General features: G+C 43.3%; 1 protein-coding gene across 1 annotated transcript; it reads left to right on the top strand.

The window, feature by feature from the left end:
- The first annotated feature begins 12,848 nt into the window (after positions 1 to 12,848).
- On the top strand, positions 12,849 to 13,107 carry LOC308255984 (dolichyl-diphosphooligosaccharide--protein glycosyltransferase subunit 4-like). The gene has a single exon (XM_080683853.1). It carries the CDS (start codon positions 12,867 to 12,869, stop codon positions 12,978 to 12,980), a length of 114 nt encoding a protein of 37 aa, XP_080539979.1. The 5' UTR covers positions 12,849 to 12,866; the 3' UTR covers positions 12,981 to 13,107.
- Positions 13,108 to 22,677: the final 9,570 nt, after the last annotated feature.

Genomic DNA, 22,677 nt, shown 5'->3' with positions numbered 1-22,677 from the left:
GTGTGATGCACTGTGGTGAGCAGGAATGGACGTCACCACCCAGACCTCCGAATAACCTGAGAGAGTTTCCCAGAAATTAAGTCTCTCAGGCCACACGCCACACTTACCAAAATCAGAGTCCCTTGAGAGTCAGTCAGTTGAGAGATTCAATCCAGACTCCACCAAATACTCACCATCTGACCTTGGACAAGTTACTTAATATTCCTGAGTGTTTACTGCAAACTGGAGACAATGACCTCACAGGAGGCCACGAGGATGCAGTGAGCTAATGGAGGTGGAGCTCTCGGCACAGTGCTTGGCACGCCGCTTGCAATCAATAGCAGCTCTCATTGACTTTTCATTGGAAAGGCACGCCCACTGGGGAATAGACAATGGCATACAGACAGGCAAAAATAAGGCCATCCTACGCTCCCAAATAACTCCTGATAACGTTCTGGGGTACCTCCTCCTCGATGTTCCTCTCTAAGTGCTTTTTAACATAATACGGAGAACTGGGTTGCCTGTTACCTTTAATGGCACCAAGGAATCAACCCTGAACCGGATCGAGGTTTCAGGTCTAACTCCTGGGTTGTGGGTTTGTTTGTTTTTTTCAGTTACAGTTGACATTCAATATTATATGTTTCATGTGTACAGCATAGGGTTAGACATCTTCTATAACTTACAAATGAGTCTAGTACCCACCTGGCGCCTTACGTAGTTAGGACAGTGCTGTTGACTGTATTCCCTATGCTGTACTTTAATCCCCAGGACTATTTTGTTTTAACTCCTGGTTTGCAGGAGTACAGAGAAGGGAGAAACATATTAAATGACATGGGGGGTTGGAATCAGCAGAGTTTAAAACGTGGGGACCTCTGCCCTAGTCGGTTTGGCTCAGTGGATAGAGCGTCGGCCTGTGGACTGAAGGGTCCCAGGTTTGATTCTGGGTGTGCAGGAGGCAGCCGAGTGCATCTCATCATTGATGTTTCTATCTCTTCCTCTCCCTTCCTGTTGAAATCAAATATATATATATATATATATATATATATATATATATATATATATTTTTTTTTTTTTTTTTTAAACACACACACAAAAAACAAAAATAATAAAACGTGGGGACCTCTACAGGACAAACACCCCAGATTCTTAAAAAAATAAATTGCAGGGGAAGCGTCCGGGTCATCCCACAGGGCAGGGCTGGCCACGGAACCCGCAGTGGTGGGAATGCTCGGCGTCTGCATTACTGGGCACTGGTCAAATGCAGCTATTGAGCCCTTGGAATGTGACTGTGTGCCTGAAGGATGGGACTTCTTATTTTATGAATATTAATTTATTTAAATAGACACATGTGGCTGATGGCTACTGTGCGGAACTGTGTAGCTATAGATTAAAAGAGAATTAGAGACATGTCACCCAGCTGCCCCGAAAAGACCTTGTTTGGATTCTTTTATTTTATTTTATTTTTATTTTTATTGATTTCAGAGAGGAAGGGACAGGGAGAGAGAGATAGAAGCATCAATGATGAGAGAGAATCATTGATCAGCTGCCTCCTGCACACCCCCCACTGGGGATCGAGTCTGCAACCTGGACCTGTGCCCTGACCGGGAATCGAACTGTAACCTCCTGGTTCATAGGTCAACATTCAACCACTGAGCCACACCGGCCAGACTCTTTTATTTTTATTTTTTTAATATGTTTTTATTGATTTCAGAGAGAGGAAGGGAGAGAGAGAGAGACATCAATGATGAGAGAATCATCGATCAGCTGCCTCCTACACGCCTCCTACTGGCATTGAGCCTGCAACCCAGGAATGTGCCCTGTCCAGGAATCAAACTGGCAACTTCTGAGCCATACGAGCTGCATTTGTTTGGATTCTTAATCAAACAAATGAACTCCCCCCAACCCCGTATTTTATTTTATTATTATTTTTCCATCACCATTCACAAACAAATGAACTTCAAAAAATCTGTGAGCCAGCCAGGGAAATTTAAAAACTAGCAAAAACATTTGATGATATTAAAGACGTATTGCTAATTTTGTAAGGTGTGATAATGATATTGCCGTTATGGTTTTTAAAAAAAAAAAACTGATTTGAGAGAGAGAGAGAGAGAGAGAGAGAGACATTGATTTGCTGCTCCACTTATTTTGCTCTCATTGGTTGATTCTTGTATGTGTCCTGACCAGAGATCGAGCCCACAACCTTGGTGTATGGGGTCGGTACCCTAACCAACCGAGCTCCCAGCCAGGGATACAGTTCTGCTTTTGAATGAAGTCCTTATGTTTTATTTATTTTTCATTCTTTATTTCTTTTAAAAAATATTTTTTTATTGAATTTGTTGGGAGTCCTTATCTTTTAGAGAAACTAAAATAGCAATACATTAGCTTCCCCTTACCTGAGGCCTCCCTTTCCACAGTGTCAGTTACCCACGCTCAACAGCAGTCTGAAAACATTAAACGGGAAATTCCAGAAAGAAGCAATTTGTAATTTCTATATGGTGTGCTGCTCTGGGTAGTGTGATGAAATCTCCCACCGCCCCCCTCCATTCGCCTGGTACCCGAATCATCCCTTTGTCCAGCGTCTCCCTGCTGTATGTGCTCTCTTCGTTAGTCACCTAGCAGCCGTCTCTGCTATCAGATTGATTATCAGGTACCACAGCACTGGTGTTCAATCACCCTTATAGTAGCCTAACCCTATGTCACAACGCCTACGCCTCACCTCACTTCCTCTCATCACTGGGCATGGTGTCACTGCACGACATCACAGGAGGAAGGATGAGCACAAGACAATAAAATGTCCTGAGAGAGAGAGAGAGACCACATTCACATAACTTTTATTACAGTAGATTGTTCTGCTTATTCTATTTCATTATTAGTTACTAATCTCTTATTGTGCCTAATTTAGAAAGTCAACTTTCTTATAAATATGTATGTACTAGTATAGGAAACACCACATATATGTAAGACTTGGTATACCCATGGCTTCAGGCATCTACTGGGGGCCGTGGAATGTATCCCCCAATGATAAAGGGGGCTACTCTAGATAAAATTATATGACATCTAGGGTTTGCATCAGGATACCATAGTGCTCATATATCTGTATATATGGTAACATACAGATAATGTATTATGGAATTGAAAACCTGAGCCCTGGCTAGCGCGCTCAATGGTTAGAGTGTTGGGCAGGGCACCAAAGGGTCCAGGGTTCTATTTCTGGTCAAAGGCACATACCTGGGTTTCGGGTTCGCTCCCTGCCACTGTCAGAGTGTGAGCGGGAGGCAACCAGATCTCATATCGATGCCTCTCTCTTTCTCTCTCTCTCTCTGTCTCTCTTTCTCTGTTGCCTCCTACCCTCTCCCTTCCACTCTCTAAAAAGCAATGGGGAAAATATCCTCAGGTGAGGACTAAAAAAAGAATTGGAAACCTGAAACCTATGTAATTTTATTAACCAATGTCACCCCAATAAATTCAATTAAAAACAATAACGTATTCGAGGGTGTGGGGTACAGAGGATACAAGAGGTTGCTGAGCTATAGTTGTTGAAGCTGTCTAATGGGTCAATGGAGGTTCATTGCACTCTCCTTTCTGCTGTGGCATTTGTTTGAAATTGACCCTAATATGAAAACTTTTGTAAAAACTCCTTAATCAACCAGTTTTATGTATATGCCTTTCTTCCTTAGGGAGTTCCCTTATAAGTGAACACTGACTTTTATAAATGAAAAGCTTTCGGTCTTAAAGTATTATGAGACTTTTAAACTGGAAGGTGAAGCAGTGCTTTTAGAAAAATCACAGCCAGCCGTGTTACCAGCTTCCTTCAAGAGGCCTGGGCCATTCCCATTCTTTGTGGCAGTCACATATCACGCTCCACTGCCAGGGCAGAGACCACTGGTTGCCCAGTATCTGTCTCTCCTACCTCAGCAATATGATTCCCAGCGTTTAGCTGGCACTTGGCCACCCAGATAGAAGAGGATGTTTGCCAGCCTCCTTTGCACCTGGGGCTCCATCCTGACCCATGGTTGATAAGGGATGTGGGGTGTACGACTTCCTGGGAGTGCCTTTACAGAGGCGCGTCTCCTTTCCTGGCTCCCCCGTTCTTGCTTGTGGAATGTGGTCTGATGGCTGGAGCTTGAGCCGCTCTTTTGGGTGATGTGTCAGAAGCACAGGACAGGACGGGGAACAATCAGATTGAAAGAACCAGTTCCTGACATGATGGAGTGCGAGGAAGGAGAAATAAACTCTATTCTTGTTTCTCTGATATTTACAACTGATTCTGCTCCTAACTAATATAGATGCTAAAAGTTATCTTTACTCCCTAATATTTACTGAGTATTTACTCTGTAGGTAGTTGATCATGCTAATTTCTGTGAGAGAAACAAGATAAAAATCATAGAATCAGACATAAAGGATTTTTCAATTGATTAAAAGAAACACAAAATATATGTACTGAATACTTATTCCGTGCCAGACATTGTTCTAAGCACTTTACACACATTAATTAATCAATTCTCACAACAAGATTAAGTTATCATTTCTACTTACAGGTGAGAAAACAGAAGCACAGAGAGGTTAAGGAACTTGCCCAAAGTCAGACAGCTTATAAAGTGTGGAGATAGGACAGATAAGTAGATGCATTAATTAGGAAGGTTTCAGAAGGAGAGAAAGAGCTAGGATCAGTTGGCAAATCTTTGTTAAGAAAACCAGATCTTGATTCATCCCGCAAATATTAAGTGAGTGCTTGCTGAGGGCCAGGCACCATTCAGGCTGAGAATGGAACAAGCATGGGCCTAAAACTAGTGGGGATTAAGGAGGAGTAGGATAGAAAAAAGGAAAAGAAAAAAAGAAGAGTAAGTTATGGGTGATTGAGATCTTGCTTCCTAGTTTGGCTCAAATAAACATAAAAATTCAAAAAAGAAAAGGAAAAGAAGAATGAGTAGGTTGTGATTCAGGGACACGGCTGCCATGTTGCACTGCTCTGTGAAGGGTGCCCCCTGGAGTTGTGCAAAACCACAGCAGTGACCCTGAATTTGAGGCTCACAGACTGTGGCCACAGATGCATTTTTAAAAAATATATGTTTTTGTTGATTTTTAGAGAGAGAAAAAAGGAGAGGGAGAGAGAGAGAGAAACATTGATCGGCTGCCTCCTGCACACTCCCCACTGGAGATTGAGCCCAAATCCAGGCATGTGCCCTGAGCAGGAATTGAACCAGGATTTCCTGGTGCATTGGGTCGATGCTCAACCACTGAGCAACACTGGCCAGGCACCACAGATGCATTTTGTTTGTTCTGTGACATTGAGAAAGTTGAGAGACTTCTTATAAAAGCCCAGATTTTTGGTTTCTTTCAGAAAAGTGCAAGATGCATCCATAGTGGACCGGTGTTTCCACATCTAGCTAAAGCTGAATATGGCTGCCCCTTCAGGCTGTGTGTTTCCTCCACTTGTCACAATTCCTAGCCCTCCCCAATATTATAAGGGGGTGTGGTAACAGGAGGCCCCTGTGGTCAGTCAGTTTCACGTGCCTTGTGTTGTAGATGCCAAGTGAAAATCACAGTATTTTATCTCCCCTCTCTCCTCCCAGAAGAAAGGATTGTGAAACTAAAATCTTCACTAGCATTCTTTTTATTATTGTTTTGCTTTATTAATCTTCACCCAAGGATATTTTTCTATTGATTTTTAGAGAGAGAGTGGAAAGGAGGGGAGAGACAGAAAGAAACATTGATGTGAAAGAGACTAACGTCAGGGGTTGAGCCTGCAACGGAGGTACATGCCTTTGACCAGCATCAATCCCGTGACCCTTCAGTCCACGGGCCGATGCTCTATTCACTGAGCCAAACTGGCTAGGGCTTCAAGAACATGCTTATAATCAGACATGAGACCCTTCTAAACTGTAGTACTAGTGATGACAACTTGATTATCTTGCCTATCTCTCAAATCTCAGTATCAGAGAAACAAGAACACTTTTGGAAGACAAAGAAGTTGGTTCATTCTATATGCAGAAACATGGAATGAATGTCTTCTTCTTTTTTCAGAAGTACGCCCCAAATAAAAAAATAAAACAAAGCAAAAAGAACCCGAAAACCTAGATGGTTATTAGCATGAAAAAGATCACTAAAAGTAGATAGTCATGCACACTTTGCAAATCAATAAGACAAAATCAATCTTTCTGAAAGATTTATCTCCTCTTGAAAGCAAACTAGGAATCAGGCAAAGGAGGGAATAAAAAAACAGACCCATATTTTTCTTGTCTGTAAGCCCAGCATTGACTGGCCCCTGCCTCCATTCACACTATTCTTCCCCATGCTAGAGTTTCTCAGACCTTATTGTTATCTTTCAGTTTCTCATATTTTCATGCTGCTTCCTACCCCAGGGCCTTTGCACATGCTATTCCCTCTGCTTAGAAATCTCTTCCTTTTTCTAACTTCTCCCTGCTTATTTCTTACAATCCTGCCTTTAGCATAGTTGATTTCTTTGTTATTTTTTAAAATTAAATGTATTGGGGTGACATTGATTAATAAGACATGGTTGATTTCTATTCTCCCTGCAGGTCTTAATTCAACTGTGCCTTCTACCTGGAAGCCTTATCCAACTTGCACCACCTCTAGGGCCAGGTCCCTTGCAGATATATGGTCATAGCTCCAGGGCTGATGTGATCTCAAGGTATTTTTGCCTTCAGGGGCCTCTTCCTCCATAAAAGGATATTGAAAATTATATTTTGCAACTGCATTGGCATAAAGATAAATGTAATCCAGCCTGGATTTATTATTATATATTCATTATTATTATGATTATTTTCTTCTTCTGGCTTTAAAAGACATTAAAATGGAAACAGAGCATTGTGGGCCCCAGATGCTATACCTCATCCCTGCTGGAGGCGCTGTCCCTCACAGCCTGTGCACACTTTCTCCCCAGCACTTATTCCAATTGCAGTTAAATACTTTCTGCAAAGTGCCGGCCAAGAACACCTGCAAATAAATCCCCCAGGGTGACACTCAGAGGATGAGAGACCTGTAGATTCCAGGGAGGCCTGCCAATCTGCATTTTTAACCAAGCCTTGTTAATTCTGATGCTTACAAATGGTTGAGAGCCACTACACAGAGCTATTAATGCCTGTTCACCTAGCTGAAACTTTGACTACAGTTAGGGCCATGTTTCCTTATGCAATTCTGCATTTCTGCGCCAATGCAGGTTCTGGCACCTTGTAGGTGCTCAATACACTTTCAGTGAATAAGCAAAAGAAAAGGAGTTGCTTGGCCATGTTTTACAGGGCTCCCATTTGGTCCTGGCTGCAAACAAGTGACTAATTTCCAAGGAGTGAGTATATTATATGTTATTCTATGGACATTATATATTATTAATATAATATAGATATTATATTGACATTACATATCAATGTACCCCTGTCTGCTAATATATCGCCTTGTACAGTAGGTCTGCCATCAGTGTATGTTGTTGAATGGCTGTCCATGGGTGTAAGATTTTCATATATATCACTCTGTCATGACCTTATCAGATTACAGATTAACCATTTCATAAATCTCATTCTATATCTGTTTTTTAAAATTTTATTTATTGATTGATTTTAGAGAGACAGAGAGACTGATTTTTTTCAGATATGCCTCAAATTTTAATAAGATGCCCTATACACACATTTGCTATGAAAATTTGAAATAGCACTTCAAAAAATTTGTTACAATTCAAGTAAGTAAAAGAATAAGGTTTATAGCTAAATCAACTCCATATCATAATTGTCCATGATAATTTAAAAAATTTTTTTATTGAATGTATTGGCATGACACTGGTTAACAAAATTATACAGGTTTCAGGTGCACAATTCTACAACATATCACCTGTACATTGTATTGTGTATTCAACACCCCAACTCAAGCCTCTGCCATCACCATTTATCCCTCTATTATCCTCCTCTTCTCCCCCGCAAAATCACCACACTGTTGTCCATGTCTATGAATTCTCTTTCTTTTTGCTCAATCCCTTCACCCCCAGCCCTGCTCCATGATAATATTATCAGAAGGATCTCTAGCATGGATGGCATAGCTCAGTGGTTTAGTGTCAACCTATGAACCAAGAGGTCATGGTTCGATTCCCAGTCAGGGCACATGCCCAGCTTGCAGGCTTAATCCCCAGTGTGGGGTGTACAGAAGGCAGCCGATCAATGATTCTCTCTCATCATTAATGTTTCTCTCTTGCTCTCCCTCCCTGAAGAAGAAGAAGAAGAAGAAGAAGAAGAAGAAGAAGAAGAAGAAGAAGAAGAAGAAAAAAGAAGAAGAAGAAGAAGAAGAAGAAGAAGAAGAAGAAGAAGAAGAAGAAGAAGAAGAAGCAGCTCTATATGGGCAATAAGAACAGCTACATATAAATCTTCTGAATCTTGATTCAATCTCAAGTTTCCTCTCCTGTGGGTCTTTTCTAAGCAGAGATCTAATAACTTGCAACATCCTTTCTTTCCGAACACGTCTCCTCCTGTGGAGCACGCCTTGCCTCAGCCCCAGTCCAGATCTCTGTGTTTTTTTCCATCCTGCTGTTGGAGTGAACGTTTTGGAGGAAGGGAAAGGAATTTGGTCCTAAGGTTGAGAACTAAGGTTCTTTGCTAGTGCTTGAGTGCTGGCTGAATCTCCTTCACCAGGCATCTGAGAGGACTCCGGGGTCGAGGTTGGGTTAAGTTTCTTTGGTGAGTCCATTGGAAGTCTAGTCACAGTCTGAAGTTCCTCCTAGATTCCATTCCCAAAGAGTTCAAGCAGAAGGTGGTGCTCAGAACTCTCAAACTGGAACAGAGTAGCCCAGAAAGAATCGTGTAGCTCAGAAACAGCGAGAAAATCCCAAATTCAAACTGAGACATCGATTTTTGTTGTTCCACTTATTCATTCATTGGTTGATTCTTGTAGGTGCCCTGACCGGGGATCAAACCCACAACCTCTCAAACTCAGTGTACAGGGATTGAAGCATCCATCTTATATAAAAACTGCTGTTTGAAATTTTAACCCTGCTATTTTGGCTTCTGTAAATGCTTGCTTGCTTAAATAATAAGGAAAATAAGACTACTCCCATTCCAGAGAAGCCATAAACCTTCCTCAGTTATCAGTGCTGGCGCCAGGCCAGGCCCTTGGTTGAGGTCTCAAAGCCCCAGCACACAGGGCTCTTTAAGAACTTGCAAAGGGGACCGGAAAAACCCTTATTTGGGAGACAAAGAGCTGGAAAAAGTATAAATAGGGAAGCTTCCTCCATGTTTTTTTGCCCAGAATTTGAAAGACATTTTTCTCTGGGCCTGCGCATAATAATAATAATAATAATAATAATAATAATAATAATAATAAAAATGTAACTCCATTTTTCTAAGGGTTGCTTGGTTTTCTCCGGTCTTCTGCAATAGGATGATGCTCTCACCAACTGACCTACCCAGCCAGGGCTTCCTATATCTATTTGAATCTGAGATTCCTAAGGCCAAAGACATAAGAAATCTGTGGGTTTTATGTAGATGATACATTTGGCTGCCTTTCCCTTCACTAAGGTTTGGGTGAATGTTGGGGCCTTGCTGTGCATGGTATCTGTTTCCGTGCTACCTTGCTATGGTGTAGGCAGAGTTCGTTCTGCAGGTTTTCTTACAAATGAAAACATTGCAGGAATCCCAAAGGAGGCAAAGCCTGCATTAGTGACTTATAAATAGCAGCAGGGTATCAACACCATTTCTAAAAGCCAGCTAATGAGAATTAAGACTCCTGAAGTATACCTAGTAATGTAGGTCTCACTTTGGAGTCACTGGGAAGATTTGGAAAGTGTGGGTTTTCTTGTTTTTGGTCAAGTTCCCACTTCTTCCAGCTGTGAATCAGGCACCATTCAGACTGCGGATGGAACCAATGTGGGCCCAAGTCTAGTGGGGATTAAGAAGGAGTAAATTGTGGGATTGATGTTTCCTGCTTTGGGCTCCATTACACCTAAAAGAAAGACATTTAACAAAACTTGAAATATTTGCCGCTTCCTATACTCATATTTGTAAATATTTATCTCGCTACGTTCCTGGGTTTCTTTGTCTTCTGATCTTAAAATGTGGTGCACTTCTTAGGGTGGTATTGCATATTGTGGAAATCCTTCATTGAATTAAAAGAAATTTAATTTACTGATTTGAGAGAGAGACAGATTGCGAGAGAGAAACATCAATTTGTTGTTCCACTTATTTATGCACTCTTTGGTGGATTCTTGTATGTGCCCTGACTGGGGATTGATCCCAAAACCTTGACATATCGGGAGGATGTTCTAACCACTGAGCAACCTGGTCAGGGCCTCCATTGCTCTGAACGCTTATTATGGTATGTAACCCTGTGACTGAATCTGTTAAAGGTGTACAAGGGCTGGATAATGGAGTTACTATAATTTGTTAAACAGCTTTTCAATAAAATATTACCTTTACTAAAAATATTTTTTAAAAAGGTATAGGTGAATGGAAAACACCCCAATTGTGAGCCCTGGCTGGTGTGCTCAGTGGATAGAGCCTCAGCCCTCACACAGAAGGGTGGCGGGTTCGACTCCCATTCAAGGGCACGTACCAGGGTTTCAGGTTTGTTTGTTTTTTAATATATTTTTATTGATTTCAGAGAGGAAGGGAGAGGGCTAGAGAGATAGAAACATCAATGATGAAAGAGATTCATTGATTGGCTGCCTCCAGCACACCCCACTGGGGATCGAGCCAGCAACCTGGGCATATGCCTTGATCAAGAATCGAACCGTGACCTCCCGGTTCATAGGTTGATGCTTAACTACTGAGCCATGCTGGACAGGCACAGGGTTTCAGGTTTGATCCTCAATTCCAATCAGGGCCTGTGGGGCAGGCAACCAATTGATGTCTCTCAGTATCCTCGGTTGAGGATTAACAAAACACATAGACAACTTAAAAAAAAAACAACCCTGCCCTAACCGGTTTGGCTCAGTGGATAGAGCGTCAGCCTGCAGACTGAAAGGTCCCAGGTTCAATTCCGGTCAAGGGGATGTACCTTGGTTGCGGGCACATCCCCAGTAGGAGGTGTGCAGGAGGCAGCTGATTGATGTTTCTCTCTCATCGATGTTTCTAACTCTCTCTCTCCCTTCCTCTCTGTAAAAAATCAATAAAATATATTTAAAAAAAAATAAAAACAAAACAAACAAACAAACAAAAAAAACCCACAAAAACAACACCCCAATTGTGGTGGGGAGGAGGCTACTTCTCCACAGAGAAAGTTCTGGCATATAGCCTGAGCTGGTGGTGTGTGGCTTTGCCACTATAAATCTATTTTGCTCAATAAAAATAAAAAAGTTTGCCCTGATTGGTTTGGCTCAATGGATAGAGCGTCGGCCTGCGGACTGAGAGGTTCCCAGATTCGATTCCGGTCAAGGGCATGTTCCTTGGTTGCGGGCACATCCCCAGTAGGAGGTGTGCAGGAGGCAGCTGGTCGATGTTTCTCTCTCATCAATGTTTCTAACTCTCTATCCCTCTCCCTTCCTTTCTGTAAAAAATCAATAAAATATATATTTAAAAAAAAAGTTCACCAAACTCTTTCATACAATGAAATCATTTTGACTTTCTCTTGTGGGATTTACATGGCGTTCACTTTAAGATGAGAGCCTTCATACACAGAAAGGAAAGCTGGATTAAATGATGCTTGTCATGGCCTCTGCATGCGCTCTCCAGTGTCCAACACAAGTCCTGATATTAATAAACACCAGTTTTAGTGGCCATCCACGTTCTGCACACACCTATGGTGTCTGAGCGATAGCTTTTCTTACTCTTGTTAAAATTGCGCTGTGACATCCACTTGGCATGTGCTGCACTTAAAAATATGTATTTGTATGAAAACTGAGCCCTTTTATTTTTTTCACTTCCCCTTTCAAAGAAGGAAGATATAAATCATGAGAACAGAACTGATATTAGGAATTTGGTTCCAAAACACAGAAGCTTCCAGGGAATGTGATGAAGTCCATGTAGGTAAAACTGAACTGTTCTTTTATTTCATCATGAATGATTAGTCAGTTCAAAATGAGGACACTGAAAATTGTGAATTATCCAAGAAAAATATTATTTTTTTCTTTTCGTGGTTCAGTTTATTGATACCTAACCTTGTTTTATAAAAGATGACGTTTTTGCGCAGCTGGCATGGCTCGGTGGTTGGGCGCCGACCTGTGGGCTCGGGGGGTCGTGGTTCAGTTTGCGATCAGGGTGCATCCCAGGTTTCGGGCTCTGACACCAGTGAGAGGCCTGGGGGGGTGCGGGGAGAGGAGCGGATCAGTGGTTCTCTCACATCATTGATGTTTCTATCTTTCTTGCCCTTCCTCTCTGAAGTCAATTAAAAAATATACATTAAAAAAAAAAGAAAAAGATGACCCCTTCACCCTGGCCGGGTGGCTCAGTTAGTTAGAACATCGTTGGAAACACCAAAAAGGTTGCAGGTTCAATTCCCATCAGGGAACCTATAAGAAGCAACCAAGGAATGAATAAATAAGTGGCACAACAAATCGATGCTTCTCTCTCTCTTTCTCTCCCTGCCTCTCTCTCTCTAAAGTCAATAAACATATCCTCAGGTGAGGATAAAGGGGGAAAAAAAGATGATGTTTCCCAACTTGCACATGTTAATGATTGGATAAACATTCTTGTATATTTCAAAATGTACAAGAGTCCTAGTCAGTTTGGCTCAGTGGTTAGAGTGTTGGCCTGCAGTCTGAAGGGTCATGGTCAAGGGCATGTCCTTTGGTTGCAGGCTTGATCCCCAGCCCCAGTCTGGGCATGTGCGGAGGCAACCAATCAATGTGTTGCTCTCACATTGATGCTTTTCTTTGTCTCTACCCCTCCTTTCCACACTTTCTAAAAATCAATTAAGTACGCAGACCGCGACGGAAGTGAGCGCAGCTGATCAGGATGATTACCGACGTGCAGCTCGCCATCTTCGCCAACATGCTGGGCGTGTCGCTCTTCCTGCTTGTCGTTCTCTATCGCTACGTGGCCATCAACAATCCCAAGAAGCAGGAATGAAAGTGGGGCTTTCTCCGCCCCAGGATTCCAGGACATAGTCTGAGGCAAGATGGAGGGTGCGAGGGGTCTTCACACTTCACCTCATCCCTTCTACCCATCACAGCATATAAAACAACTACACCTGGATTTTTCCAAACAACTTTTATTTCCTCAAAGTCTTCCTTAACCCTATGGAACAAGAAGCTGCCACTGAGTAGGGCCCAGTATAGGGGCTGCTTTCTTTTCTACTCCCTCCCCCCGATATAAAAATATAGATATTTTTGTGGTCCCCCCCCAAAAAATAAATAAATAAATAAATAAATAAATAAATATCAATGAAAAAGATATCCTCAGGTGAGGATTAACAACAACAACAACAAATACAAGAAAGATTTATATAGACATCCTATCTAATAAAAGAGTAATATGCAAATTGACTGTCACACCAAGACACAAGATGGCTGCCTCCATGTGGACACAAGATGGCTGCCACAAGATAGCCTGCAGGGAGGGCAGTTATGGGAAGTTAGGGGTGACCAGGCCAGCAGAGGAGGGCAGTTGGGGGAGACCAGGCCTGCAGGGTAGGGCAGTTGGGTGGGGGGATCAGGCCTGCAGGGGAGGGTAGTTGGGGGGAACCAGGCCTACAGGGGAGGGCAGTTGGGGGGGACCAGGCCTGCAGGGGAGGGTAGTTGGGGGGAACCAGGCCAGCAGGTGAGGGCAGTTAGGGGGGGACCAGGCCTGCCGGGGAGAGCAGTTGGGAGCCAGCAGTTCTGGATTGTGAGGGGGATGTCCGACCATCCGTTTATGGGATTGGGCCTAAACAGGTGGTCGGACATCCCTCAAGGGGTCCCAGATTGGAGAGGGTGCAGGCTGGGCTGAGGGACACACAGCCTTTCCCCGACCCCTCCCCGGGCATGAATTTCGTGTACCGGGCCTCTAGTATAAGTATATTTTAAAAGATGTGTTTAAAATATATTAAAGATTAAACTAAACTTTTGTTTGTTGACACTAGTAACTATAAAATAAAATATAATTAAGTAAAATATATGTTTTGTCAAGCATTGTGGCTAGATCTAATTTGTTGTTTGCTTGGTTGTATTTCTTTTCTCCTTTTTTTATGTTTTGCTTTTTAATGTTTTTGCTGAGTGGCCAGATTATTATAGGATATACACTGAGTGGCCAGATTATTATGTGTTCAGAGATCATAATAATCTGGCCACTCAGTGTATATTTTTATTGATTTCAGAGAGGAAGGGAGAGAGAGATAGAAACATCAATGATGTCAGAATCATTGATTGGCTGCTTCCTGCATGGCCCCTACTGGGCATCGAGCCCACAACCCGGGTATGTTCCTTAGACTGGAATCAAACCCGGGACCCTTCAGTTGGCAGGGTGATGCTCTATCCACTGAGCCAAACTGGCTAGGGCTATGTTTTGCTTTGTAAAAACTTTTATTTATTTATTTTACAGAGAGGAAGGGAGAGAGAAGCATCAATTTGTTGTTACACTTATTTATGCATTCATTGATTGCTTCTTGTATATGCCCTGACCAGGGATTGAACCCACAACCTTGGCATCTTGGGAGGATGCTCTAACCAACTGAGCTACCTGGCGAGGTTTTTTTTGTTTGTTTCTAGTTTGCTTGTTGGTTGTTTTTTCTATCGCTGTTTTTTAAGATTGTAACTATGCATCCTTTAGCTAGTGAATAAAATCCTTCAAGTTTTAACATTTTATGGTTTAAATTTATAAGCATTTAAAATGAACTGAAATGAATGTGTTTCAAGCTATTGCGCGTAGTCCTGACTCTTAAGCAGCCATAATATTTTCTCACTGAGCTGACCTAGCTAGGGATCCCCAATGTGTTTGCGTTGTAGCAACTGAGTTGGCTCAAAGATTCAAAGGAAGCATTAATGAGTAGAAGGAAAGTGTTGACCCCGATCAATGTCACACACCTTTCTCAGTGGCTTCCTGTCAGCCCAAGTCTCTGTACTGAGACTCCGGACTCTCACCTACACTCCTGGCACATTTGAAAAAATTCTTTCCCTGGGATAGAGGTCAGTGAGCCCCCTTCATGGAATGTTTGCAGGTTGGCTTGATGCCTGGAGGCAGCAAAGAATAATGAGTCAGTAGGGCCGCTGAGCTGTGTGATCTCTGGCAGGTTGGTTAACATTTCTGTGCCTCTGTTTACTCCTCTGTACAATGGGATCTGTCCCTTAAGGAGGTAGTAAGGACTCACGGAGATAATGCATATCAAACACTTGGAATAGCAAGATATGAACCTGTGTGCCAGGAGAGCATGGCGTGGCTTGGGGACAAGTCCCCCTCCCCCAGTGGCTACTGCTCTGAAATAAGAGTCCATGCAGGAGGGAGGGAACTGGAACCTTGGGAGGAGGTGCGGGGGGGCGGTTACTAAAAGAACAATGCTTTCTTTTACTTATGTTGAAAATGGAATCGTGCGCAGAGGACAGCTCTTCTGCACGGTAGGAGTGCCAGTGAGGGACGGAAAATGCTGACTTCTCCCCGGCCGCGCAGGGAGGAGGGACTTGTGGTGCCCGAGGGACTTTTAGCTGAGTAATAAAGCCATATTCCTCCAGCAGCGCCCGGCCCTCTCCCGTGGTTGTAAACGCCGCAACAGAATGTTCAAGGTCTCTTGGGTATTTTACAAAAATCCCTGGAGAAAGACGGCACCAGAACCATCCATTTGTAACCAGTGCTTATGAGACACAGTCTAGGAGAGCTCTCAGCTACTGTCCGGCTTGTCATGAAACTGCAGCATTTTTTTCTGTTGGCGCCAGTGATAACCACCCGTTGTGTGACTTACCAAAAAATAAGAGAGGCTTTAAAAAATAGTGTTTTGTCCTAAATGACAAAAGATCATTGTAAAAAAAATGTGAGAAATATACACCCAGAGAGGAAATTAAAAATCATTGGGAATTGTTAGTAACATCTCAGCGGAGGAGAAAGGGTTTGAAAAAAAGTCCCTCCTCTGTGGTTCAGAATCTGGGTTGTTTTTTTTTAACATGTTGGAATAAAATAATACCAAAATAAATGCAAGGAGAAAAAGAGGAAGCCATTCTGCACAAATACTAGAATTGAGACCACTTCCTTCTCAAATGGGTACATCCTCCATTGTGAAATAGGACAGGATCTTCAAGGTAGGAAGCAGAAACAAGACGAATATTCCTTGGGAATTCTGGGCTGGCTTACATAGCAACAGGCCTAGGAGCTCCCAGAGTCCGGATACACAGGAGAGAGCACTCACGCCCAGGTTACAGGGAACAGGACATGGGGGCGGGGTGTGGGGGCCCAGCACTCTGCCTGACCCTGGACTGAAGTCTGGGCTCTGCAATTGATTAACTCTGTGGCCTTGGGAAGGTGACGGTCTCTCTGAGGTCCCCTCTCTAAAACTCGCAGAGTGATATTAAGATAACGTGTCTGTAAAATCCTTTTAACAGAACCAGGCAGGAGGCACAATTCCAAGCTTTTCTGTATTGTCTGGATCAAAACATTGCTTCCTTGTCGACATTATTTATCCCCATGGATTTCCAGCTGTTTGTGAAGCGAAATAAGCTGCTTCCAATGGGCCTATTCAGAAACGTTGATGGTTTCACCTCGTGCATTTCTCCAAAGTCATGTTTTGAAAAATAGGTCCCCAGAAACACGCTTCCTCAGCCAGAAAGAGATGAGGTGATGCAGTCCTGAGGCTAAAGCCACCTCCCTCGCAGGTATGTTTGGTTTTTTAATCGTATTTTTCAATTACAGTTAGTCACCTCGCTCACAGCTGAGTCCTGACCCAAGCATGTGTGGACTGCCTTTGGACACGGATAAATGTGTCCTCTTAAGTGCTCTTGATAAACAGATCAAGCAGGTGGTATTTCCACGCCAAACACATCCTCATCTGTAACCCATCTCTGGCCAAATTCTGACAGGCTCTGGCCCTGAATGTGCAACATCTCCTAAAAACACGCCTGCCTATCTGAGAGCCCACACCCTTTTGCTGTCCCACATGAAACCTGGCGGCAGGCCAAGGGTATGGCCAAAGAGTGGCTGTGCCAGAGCTAATTAATCACTGCCCCTTCCCCCCAGGAAGGGTCATAGCCCCCCCTCCTCGGGCAGTGGGGGAGCCTGCCACCCTGCTGGACATCCCTCGGGGCATCAGGAGTCTGTTAAATTCCTCCAGCTACTGGTTGGCTTCTCTGAGCCTGCTTTTGGCACAGGTAGGAGAGGAGGAGGAAAAAAAATAGTGTAAGCAAGTTTCGAAATCTTAGATCATTTCATGAATGACTCAGTGTTTCCTTCTGGAAAAGTGCAATAATAGGCTTTCATTAATAACTTAGCTCTGAAAAGAGGTTCTAAACATGGAGGAGCCTTGGTGCTCTCTGAACCTGGCGTCCTCCCTCCAGCCTCCATTTTTATGGCTTCCCCAGGAATTTTATTCACTTGATAACGGGGGCTTGTTGAAAAATAACCTGTCATAGACTTCCTCCTTCAGGCTTCCTGTTCTTTCTGAGAAAAGTACCGAGGTTGTCTCTTTCTTTTCTTTCTTTTTTTTTTTCTATTTAAAAATATTCAAAATATAATGTATCAAATTGACACAACCTTAAACTCACACAATATGAACCAATTACCTTTTAATAAGAGATTAGAAGAGAATAGCCTGGTATTTATTTATTTCTAAAATGAGAATATCATACATGTATTGCTTTAGTGTGTGAAATACCTAACTAAATATGTTTCAAATATTATCTTTAATTTGGGTACATTTCAATTTTAGAATTAAAAGAAAAAAAACAACAACAAGAAAAACAAATGAAAGCTCTGTGTCTTCCTGCCTTTGCCCATTGGCAGCCCTAAGTTTTGATACAGAAGAAAGACATCCAGGCTTCCGGACCGGGGACTCCAGCTCAGAGCCATAAACCCAGAGGACGTCTCCAATGACTCATTATGGAATAAATGTTGCTAATGTGAAAGGTATGCAAATAGAGCTTAAACGGGTGAAGGAAGACGCTGCAATCCGATAAATAACGTGGAGAATGTTACTGTGGTTACGGCGGACTCTATTTGCATACAGGCTTATCTTGTTTTTAAAGCAGGAGGGGAGGGGGGGGTGTAAGGAGGAAGAGAAAAATCCCAACTTTCACCTCCTGTTCTCAAAGTACAATCTCTGGAGAAGGCCTGGCTTTTCAAGCCATGTTAACCAGCAAAAAGTGCTTTGTGTGGCAGAATCCAAAACACAGCCAACACATTTGCTAGTATGTAGAATGCAAACACGGGGCTAGCCTCAGGTCATCTTACTGAAAGAATTGCACAATCAAACTTTTTGTCATCCAGGGTGCTGTGCTAGGTCAGGACTGATCTGTCACTACTCGGGTTTCAGGAGTGGCCCTGCCTGGGTGGCTGGACTCATCACGAGTGGGTCCCTGGCTCCTCTTCCAAGTCAGACCCACAGTCAGACTGAGGAGAATGAGAGAGAGAGAGAGAGAGAGAGAGAGAGAGAGAGAGAGAGAGAGAGAGAGAGAGAGAGAAAGGCGCCCCATAGTAGATCCTGAGCGCTATCTCAAATTACAGATCTTGCAGCGCTTAGTCCTGTGAATGAAAGCCAGAATGACTCGTCATTTGGGAAGGAGAGCTCACACTGTGCGTCTTATTTATGTCTGTGCAGGCATGTATTTGCCCATGTTGGGCTCTGGCAAAAGCTGTGCTTCATTACCATTGCTCATCCATGTAAGGTGGACATAGTTCTAGGAAATAGATGAGCAAAGTCCATACTGACTCAGAAAGAGAATGGATTTGAATAAATGTTTCAGAAAATGTCTAAATTAGTCACACACACATAAGTAGGCAAGCTCATGGAGGCAGGGGCCCTGCATAAGCCCCCTTGTGGCACCCAATTAAAATCAATTAAAAAAAAAAGATCAATGTGGGAAGTGTCCAGAGGATTCGTGAAATACACTCAAAACCATTCAAATGCTATAAAGATTCGTTTCATAAGTATCTTCAGTGTTTTCTTTTATATGGGTATTTAATCTAGTTTTGGGACCATTTGTCAAGATGAAGCAGGTTTCCTGTTTAGAGTTCTGTGCAACCCTGCCCCCACCCTGGCTCTCCAAATAAAGTTGGATTTTGAAATGGAAAATGAAACAAGGGAGGAGTGATAACGACTGGATGTACTGACAGAGAGAGGTGGCTTATTTTAACGAGCTGGTCCCTTAAGATGATCATACATACACATGCATGACTGTACTTAAAAAGCACAGCCTCATATGTGTTTTTTAAAAGAAGTTAATATCTGCTTCTGGTATCCAATTCAAGAGATACAAAGGGGACACAGAAAAAGCTAGTCCTCGCTGCCCCCCCCCCCCCCCCCCCCGCTGTCGCCCTAGTTCCCAGCCTCTCAGGTCCCCTTCCTAGAGGTCACCACTAAGACCAGAGTGAAGATTTTTTTAAAGGAGATAATTACCCTGTCAATTTGGTTTTCCTTTATAACGTGAATACATTTTTGTAGTCTTTATTCCTGGCTAATTCCCTCTGAAATACCCTAAGATACAGAAGGATTTAAAAAATAAAGAGGGTTGGGGTATGACAGTCTTTACCTGTGAGGGTTTTAATTCAACTGTCAGTGAAACCTTTTTAGTTTTTTCTGCCCCATCCTACTTGACCAGAGGAGTTGCGGGAGGGAGGCGAGGGGAGATGGGCAATTTGTATAAGAGAAAGAAAACAAGACATGATTGAAGAAGCAAACATTTTTAACACCTGAGGAAAATCATCATTGGAAAAGATCAGGTGAAAAAGCAGGATGCGACCAACTACTAAGCCGTCTTTCAAAAGCCACAAACGGCACTGGCTGGGTAGCTCAGCTGGTTAGAGTATCGCTCCGATACCTCAAGGTTGTGGGTTCAATCCCTGGTCAGGGCACATATGGAGATTAATCAATGGGTGCATGAATAAATGGGACAACAAGTTGATGCTTCTCTCTCTCTCTCCCCTTGCCTCTCTTTCTAAAAATAAAGCTGGAAGCAAACACCATCATGGCAACGGCAGTTGTTTCTGAGTGTTGTATGTTGGCCCTATGGGTGATTTCTGTAGGTTTCAAACTTTGTATAATAAACAATAAGGATTTCTAGTCATAAAAGTAAAGTACTTTTAAGGTTTATACATTGTATACTAGACTGTATTCTCTGGCCTTTTCTAAGGATATTGCCAACTTTGAGAATTCTTATACTTAATACTAGAGGCCCGGTGCACGAAATCGTGCACGGGGGGGTGTCCCTCAGCCCAGCCTGCACCCTCTCCAACCTGGGACCTCTCGAGGGATGTCCGACTGCCCGTTTAAGCCCGATCCCACATCCCTCTTACAATCCAGGACTGCTGGCTCCCAACTGCTCACCCGCCTGCCTTCCTGATTGCCCCTAACTGCTTCTGCCTGCCAGCCTGATCACCCCCTAACCACTCCCCTGCCAGCCTGATTGATGCCTAACTGCTCCCCTGCCAGCCTGTTTGCCCCTAACTGCCCTCCCCTGCAGGCCTGGTCCCCCCCAACTGCCCTCCCTTGAAGGTCTGGTCCCTCCCAACTGCCCTCCCCTGCTGGCCTGATCACCCACAACTGCCCTCCCTTGCAGGCCTGGTCCCTCCCAACTGCCTTCCCTTGCAGGCCTGGTGCCTCCCAACTGCCCTCCCTTGCTGGCCATCTTGTGGTGGCCATCTTGTGTCCACATGGGGGTGGCCATCTTTGACCACATGGGGGCAGTCATCTTGTGTGTTGGAGTGATGGTCAATCTGCATATTACTCATTTATTAGATAGGATAGAGGCCTGGTGCACGGGTGGGGGCCAGCTGGTTTGCCCTGAAGGGTGTCCCAGATCAGGGTGGGGGTTCCCTTGGGGCATGGGGCTGCCTGGGCGAGGGGCCTGTGGTGATTTGCAGGCCGGCCACGCCCCTGGAGACCCAAGCAGAGGCCCTGGTATCTGGGGTTTATTTATCTTCTACAATTGAAACTTTGTAGCCTGGAGCAGAGCCAAGCCTTCTGCTTGCTCCGTGGTGGCAGCCATTTCTGTTGGGATTTATGTATCTTCTATAATTGAAACTTTGTAGCCTTAAGTGGAGGCCTGGGCCGGCCAGGGTGTGCGGAAAGCTTTGCTTCCTCCATCGTCGGGGGCAACCCTAGCCTCCTGCTCTTTCCAGCTCCATGGCTGCTGCCATTTCTGTTTGGGTTTATGTATCTTCTATCATTGAAACTTTGTAGCCTTGAGTGGAGGCCTAGGCTGGCAAGGGCAGGCGGAAAGCTTGGCTTCCTCCATTGCCTGGGAAACCCAAGCCTCCCTCCTGCTCTCTGTGGCCGTAGCCATCTTGGTTGGGTTTATTTGCATATTTGCTCCTGATTGGCTGGTGGGTGTGGCTGGTGGATGTAGCGGAGTGATGGTTAATTTGCATATTACTCTTTTATTAGATAGGATATGGCAGGTACATAGGCCTAATAACAACATTCTTCTACTTTTTGCTCAGTTATCCCAAATTCCTCTGATTTATCTACTGTGGCATCTACTATATTCTTCTTAAATTTGTTCAACACACATTTAAGTAGAGTTTAACCAATAACACATATAATTTCCACTTCTATCCCCACAGTTTGGGAAATGGTACTTTTAATTTTATGCAGGAAATTCTGTACCAGTTCAATACATTTAAATTAAACTTGAATATTGAGGGTCTGATTGGCTTATTTTTATTTTAAATATATTTTTATTGATTTCAGAGAGGAAGGGAGAGATAGAGAGAATGATGAGGGAGAATCATTGATCAGCTGTCTCCTGCACGTCCCCCACTAGGGATTGAGCCCGCAACCCGGGCATGTGCCCTCAACTAGAATTGAACCTGGGACCTTCAGTCCGCAGGCTCTATCCACTGAGTCAAACCAGCCAGGGCTGATTGGCTTTTTTAGTGGGTGCATTTTGACACCTACAAAAGCCTGAGAATGGACCACAGACACTATCAATATGTATTCTACAAACTCCCCTGGCAGCAGCCACTGGCTTGATCAGCTTAATAATTCATTAACACTTGTAATGTTACTTTTCAGTTGTATGCTGTGTGTACTTAAAAGTAAAAAGTACAAAAATAAGTTTGAGGGGGAAAAACATTTTAATTGCTTTCAAATGTTCCAATAAAACTGAAACGCATACACTCTTGCTCAAGGATGTCCTTGCCAGATTATTACATACTTGCTTGCCAAATCTCTCTAGCTTTCTCCTATTTTCTTAATCTTAGGAACTACAGACAATATTAAGGGTTGCTGGCTGGACAGAACACATAAATGCTTTCAAAAGGCTTTAAATGTTCAAATGTCATAGGAAGGAATGAAAGAAAATAATCATATCTCCAGTCTTAAAAACAATTAGAAGTTTATGAGTCAGAAAATAGCAAAGTAATCTTAAACTCCCAAGAACAAAGTATTTTTTTGCATTCATGTTTAAATAACCATTTTGTTATCTTCAACCGTAGTTCCTGCTGAGAACATCCCAATAAACGGCAGTCTCTGTGACTAAGGAAATACTCTAACTTCTGATCCACTGATAGGAGAAGAAATATCACCAAGGCCAGGAGGTCTCTCAGGTCACTATCTAACAGACGTGGCACCAGCGCAGGCCCAGCTCCATGATGAGGGAGCGGTGGTTGTGCCCCAGCCATGACACGTCTGCTAAGATGATTTCAGGCCATTGAA

This window comes from Plecotus auritus, assembly GCF_963455305.1.
Source record: "Plecotus auritus genome assembly, chromosome: 8".
In the NCBI taxonomy this organism is placed as follows: Eukaryota; Metazoa; Chordata; class Mammalia; order Chiroptera; family Vespertilionidae; genus Plecotus; species Plecotus auritus.
The sequence above is the reverse complement of the archived record's forward strand: the minus strand, read 5'-3'. Positions and strand labels throughout refer to the sequence as shown.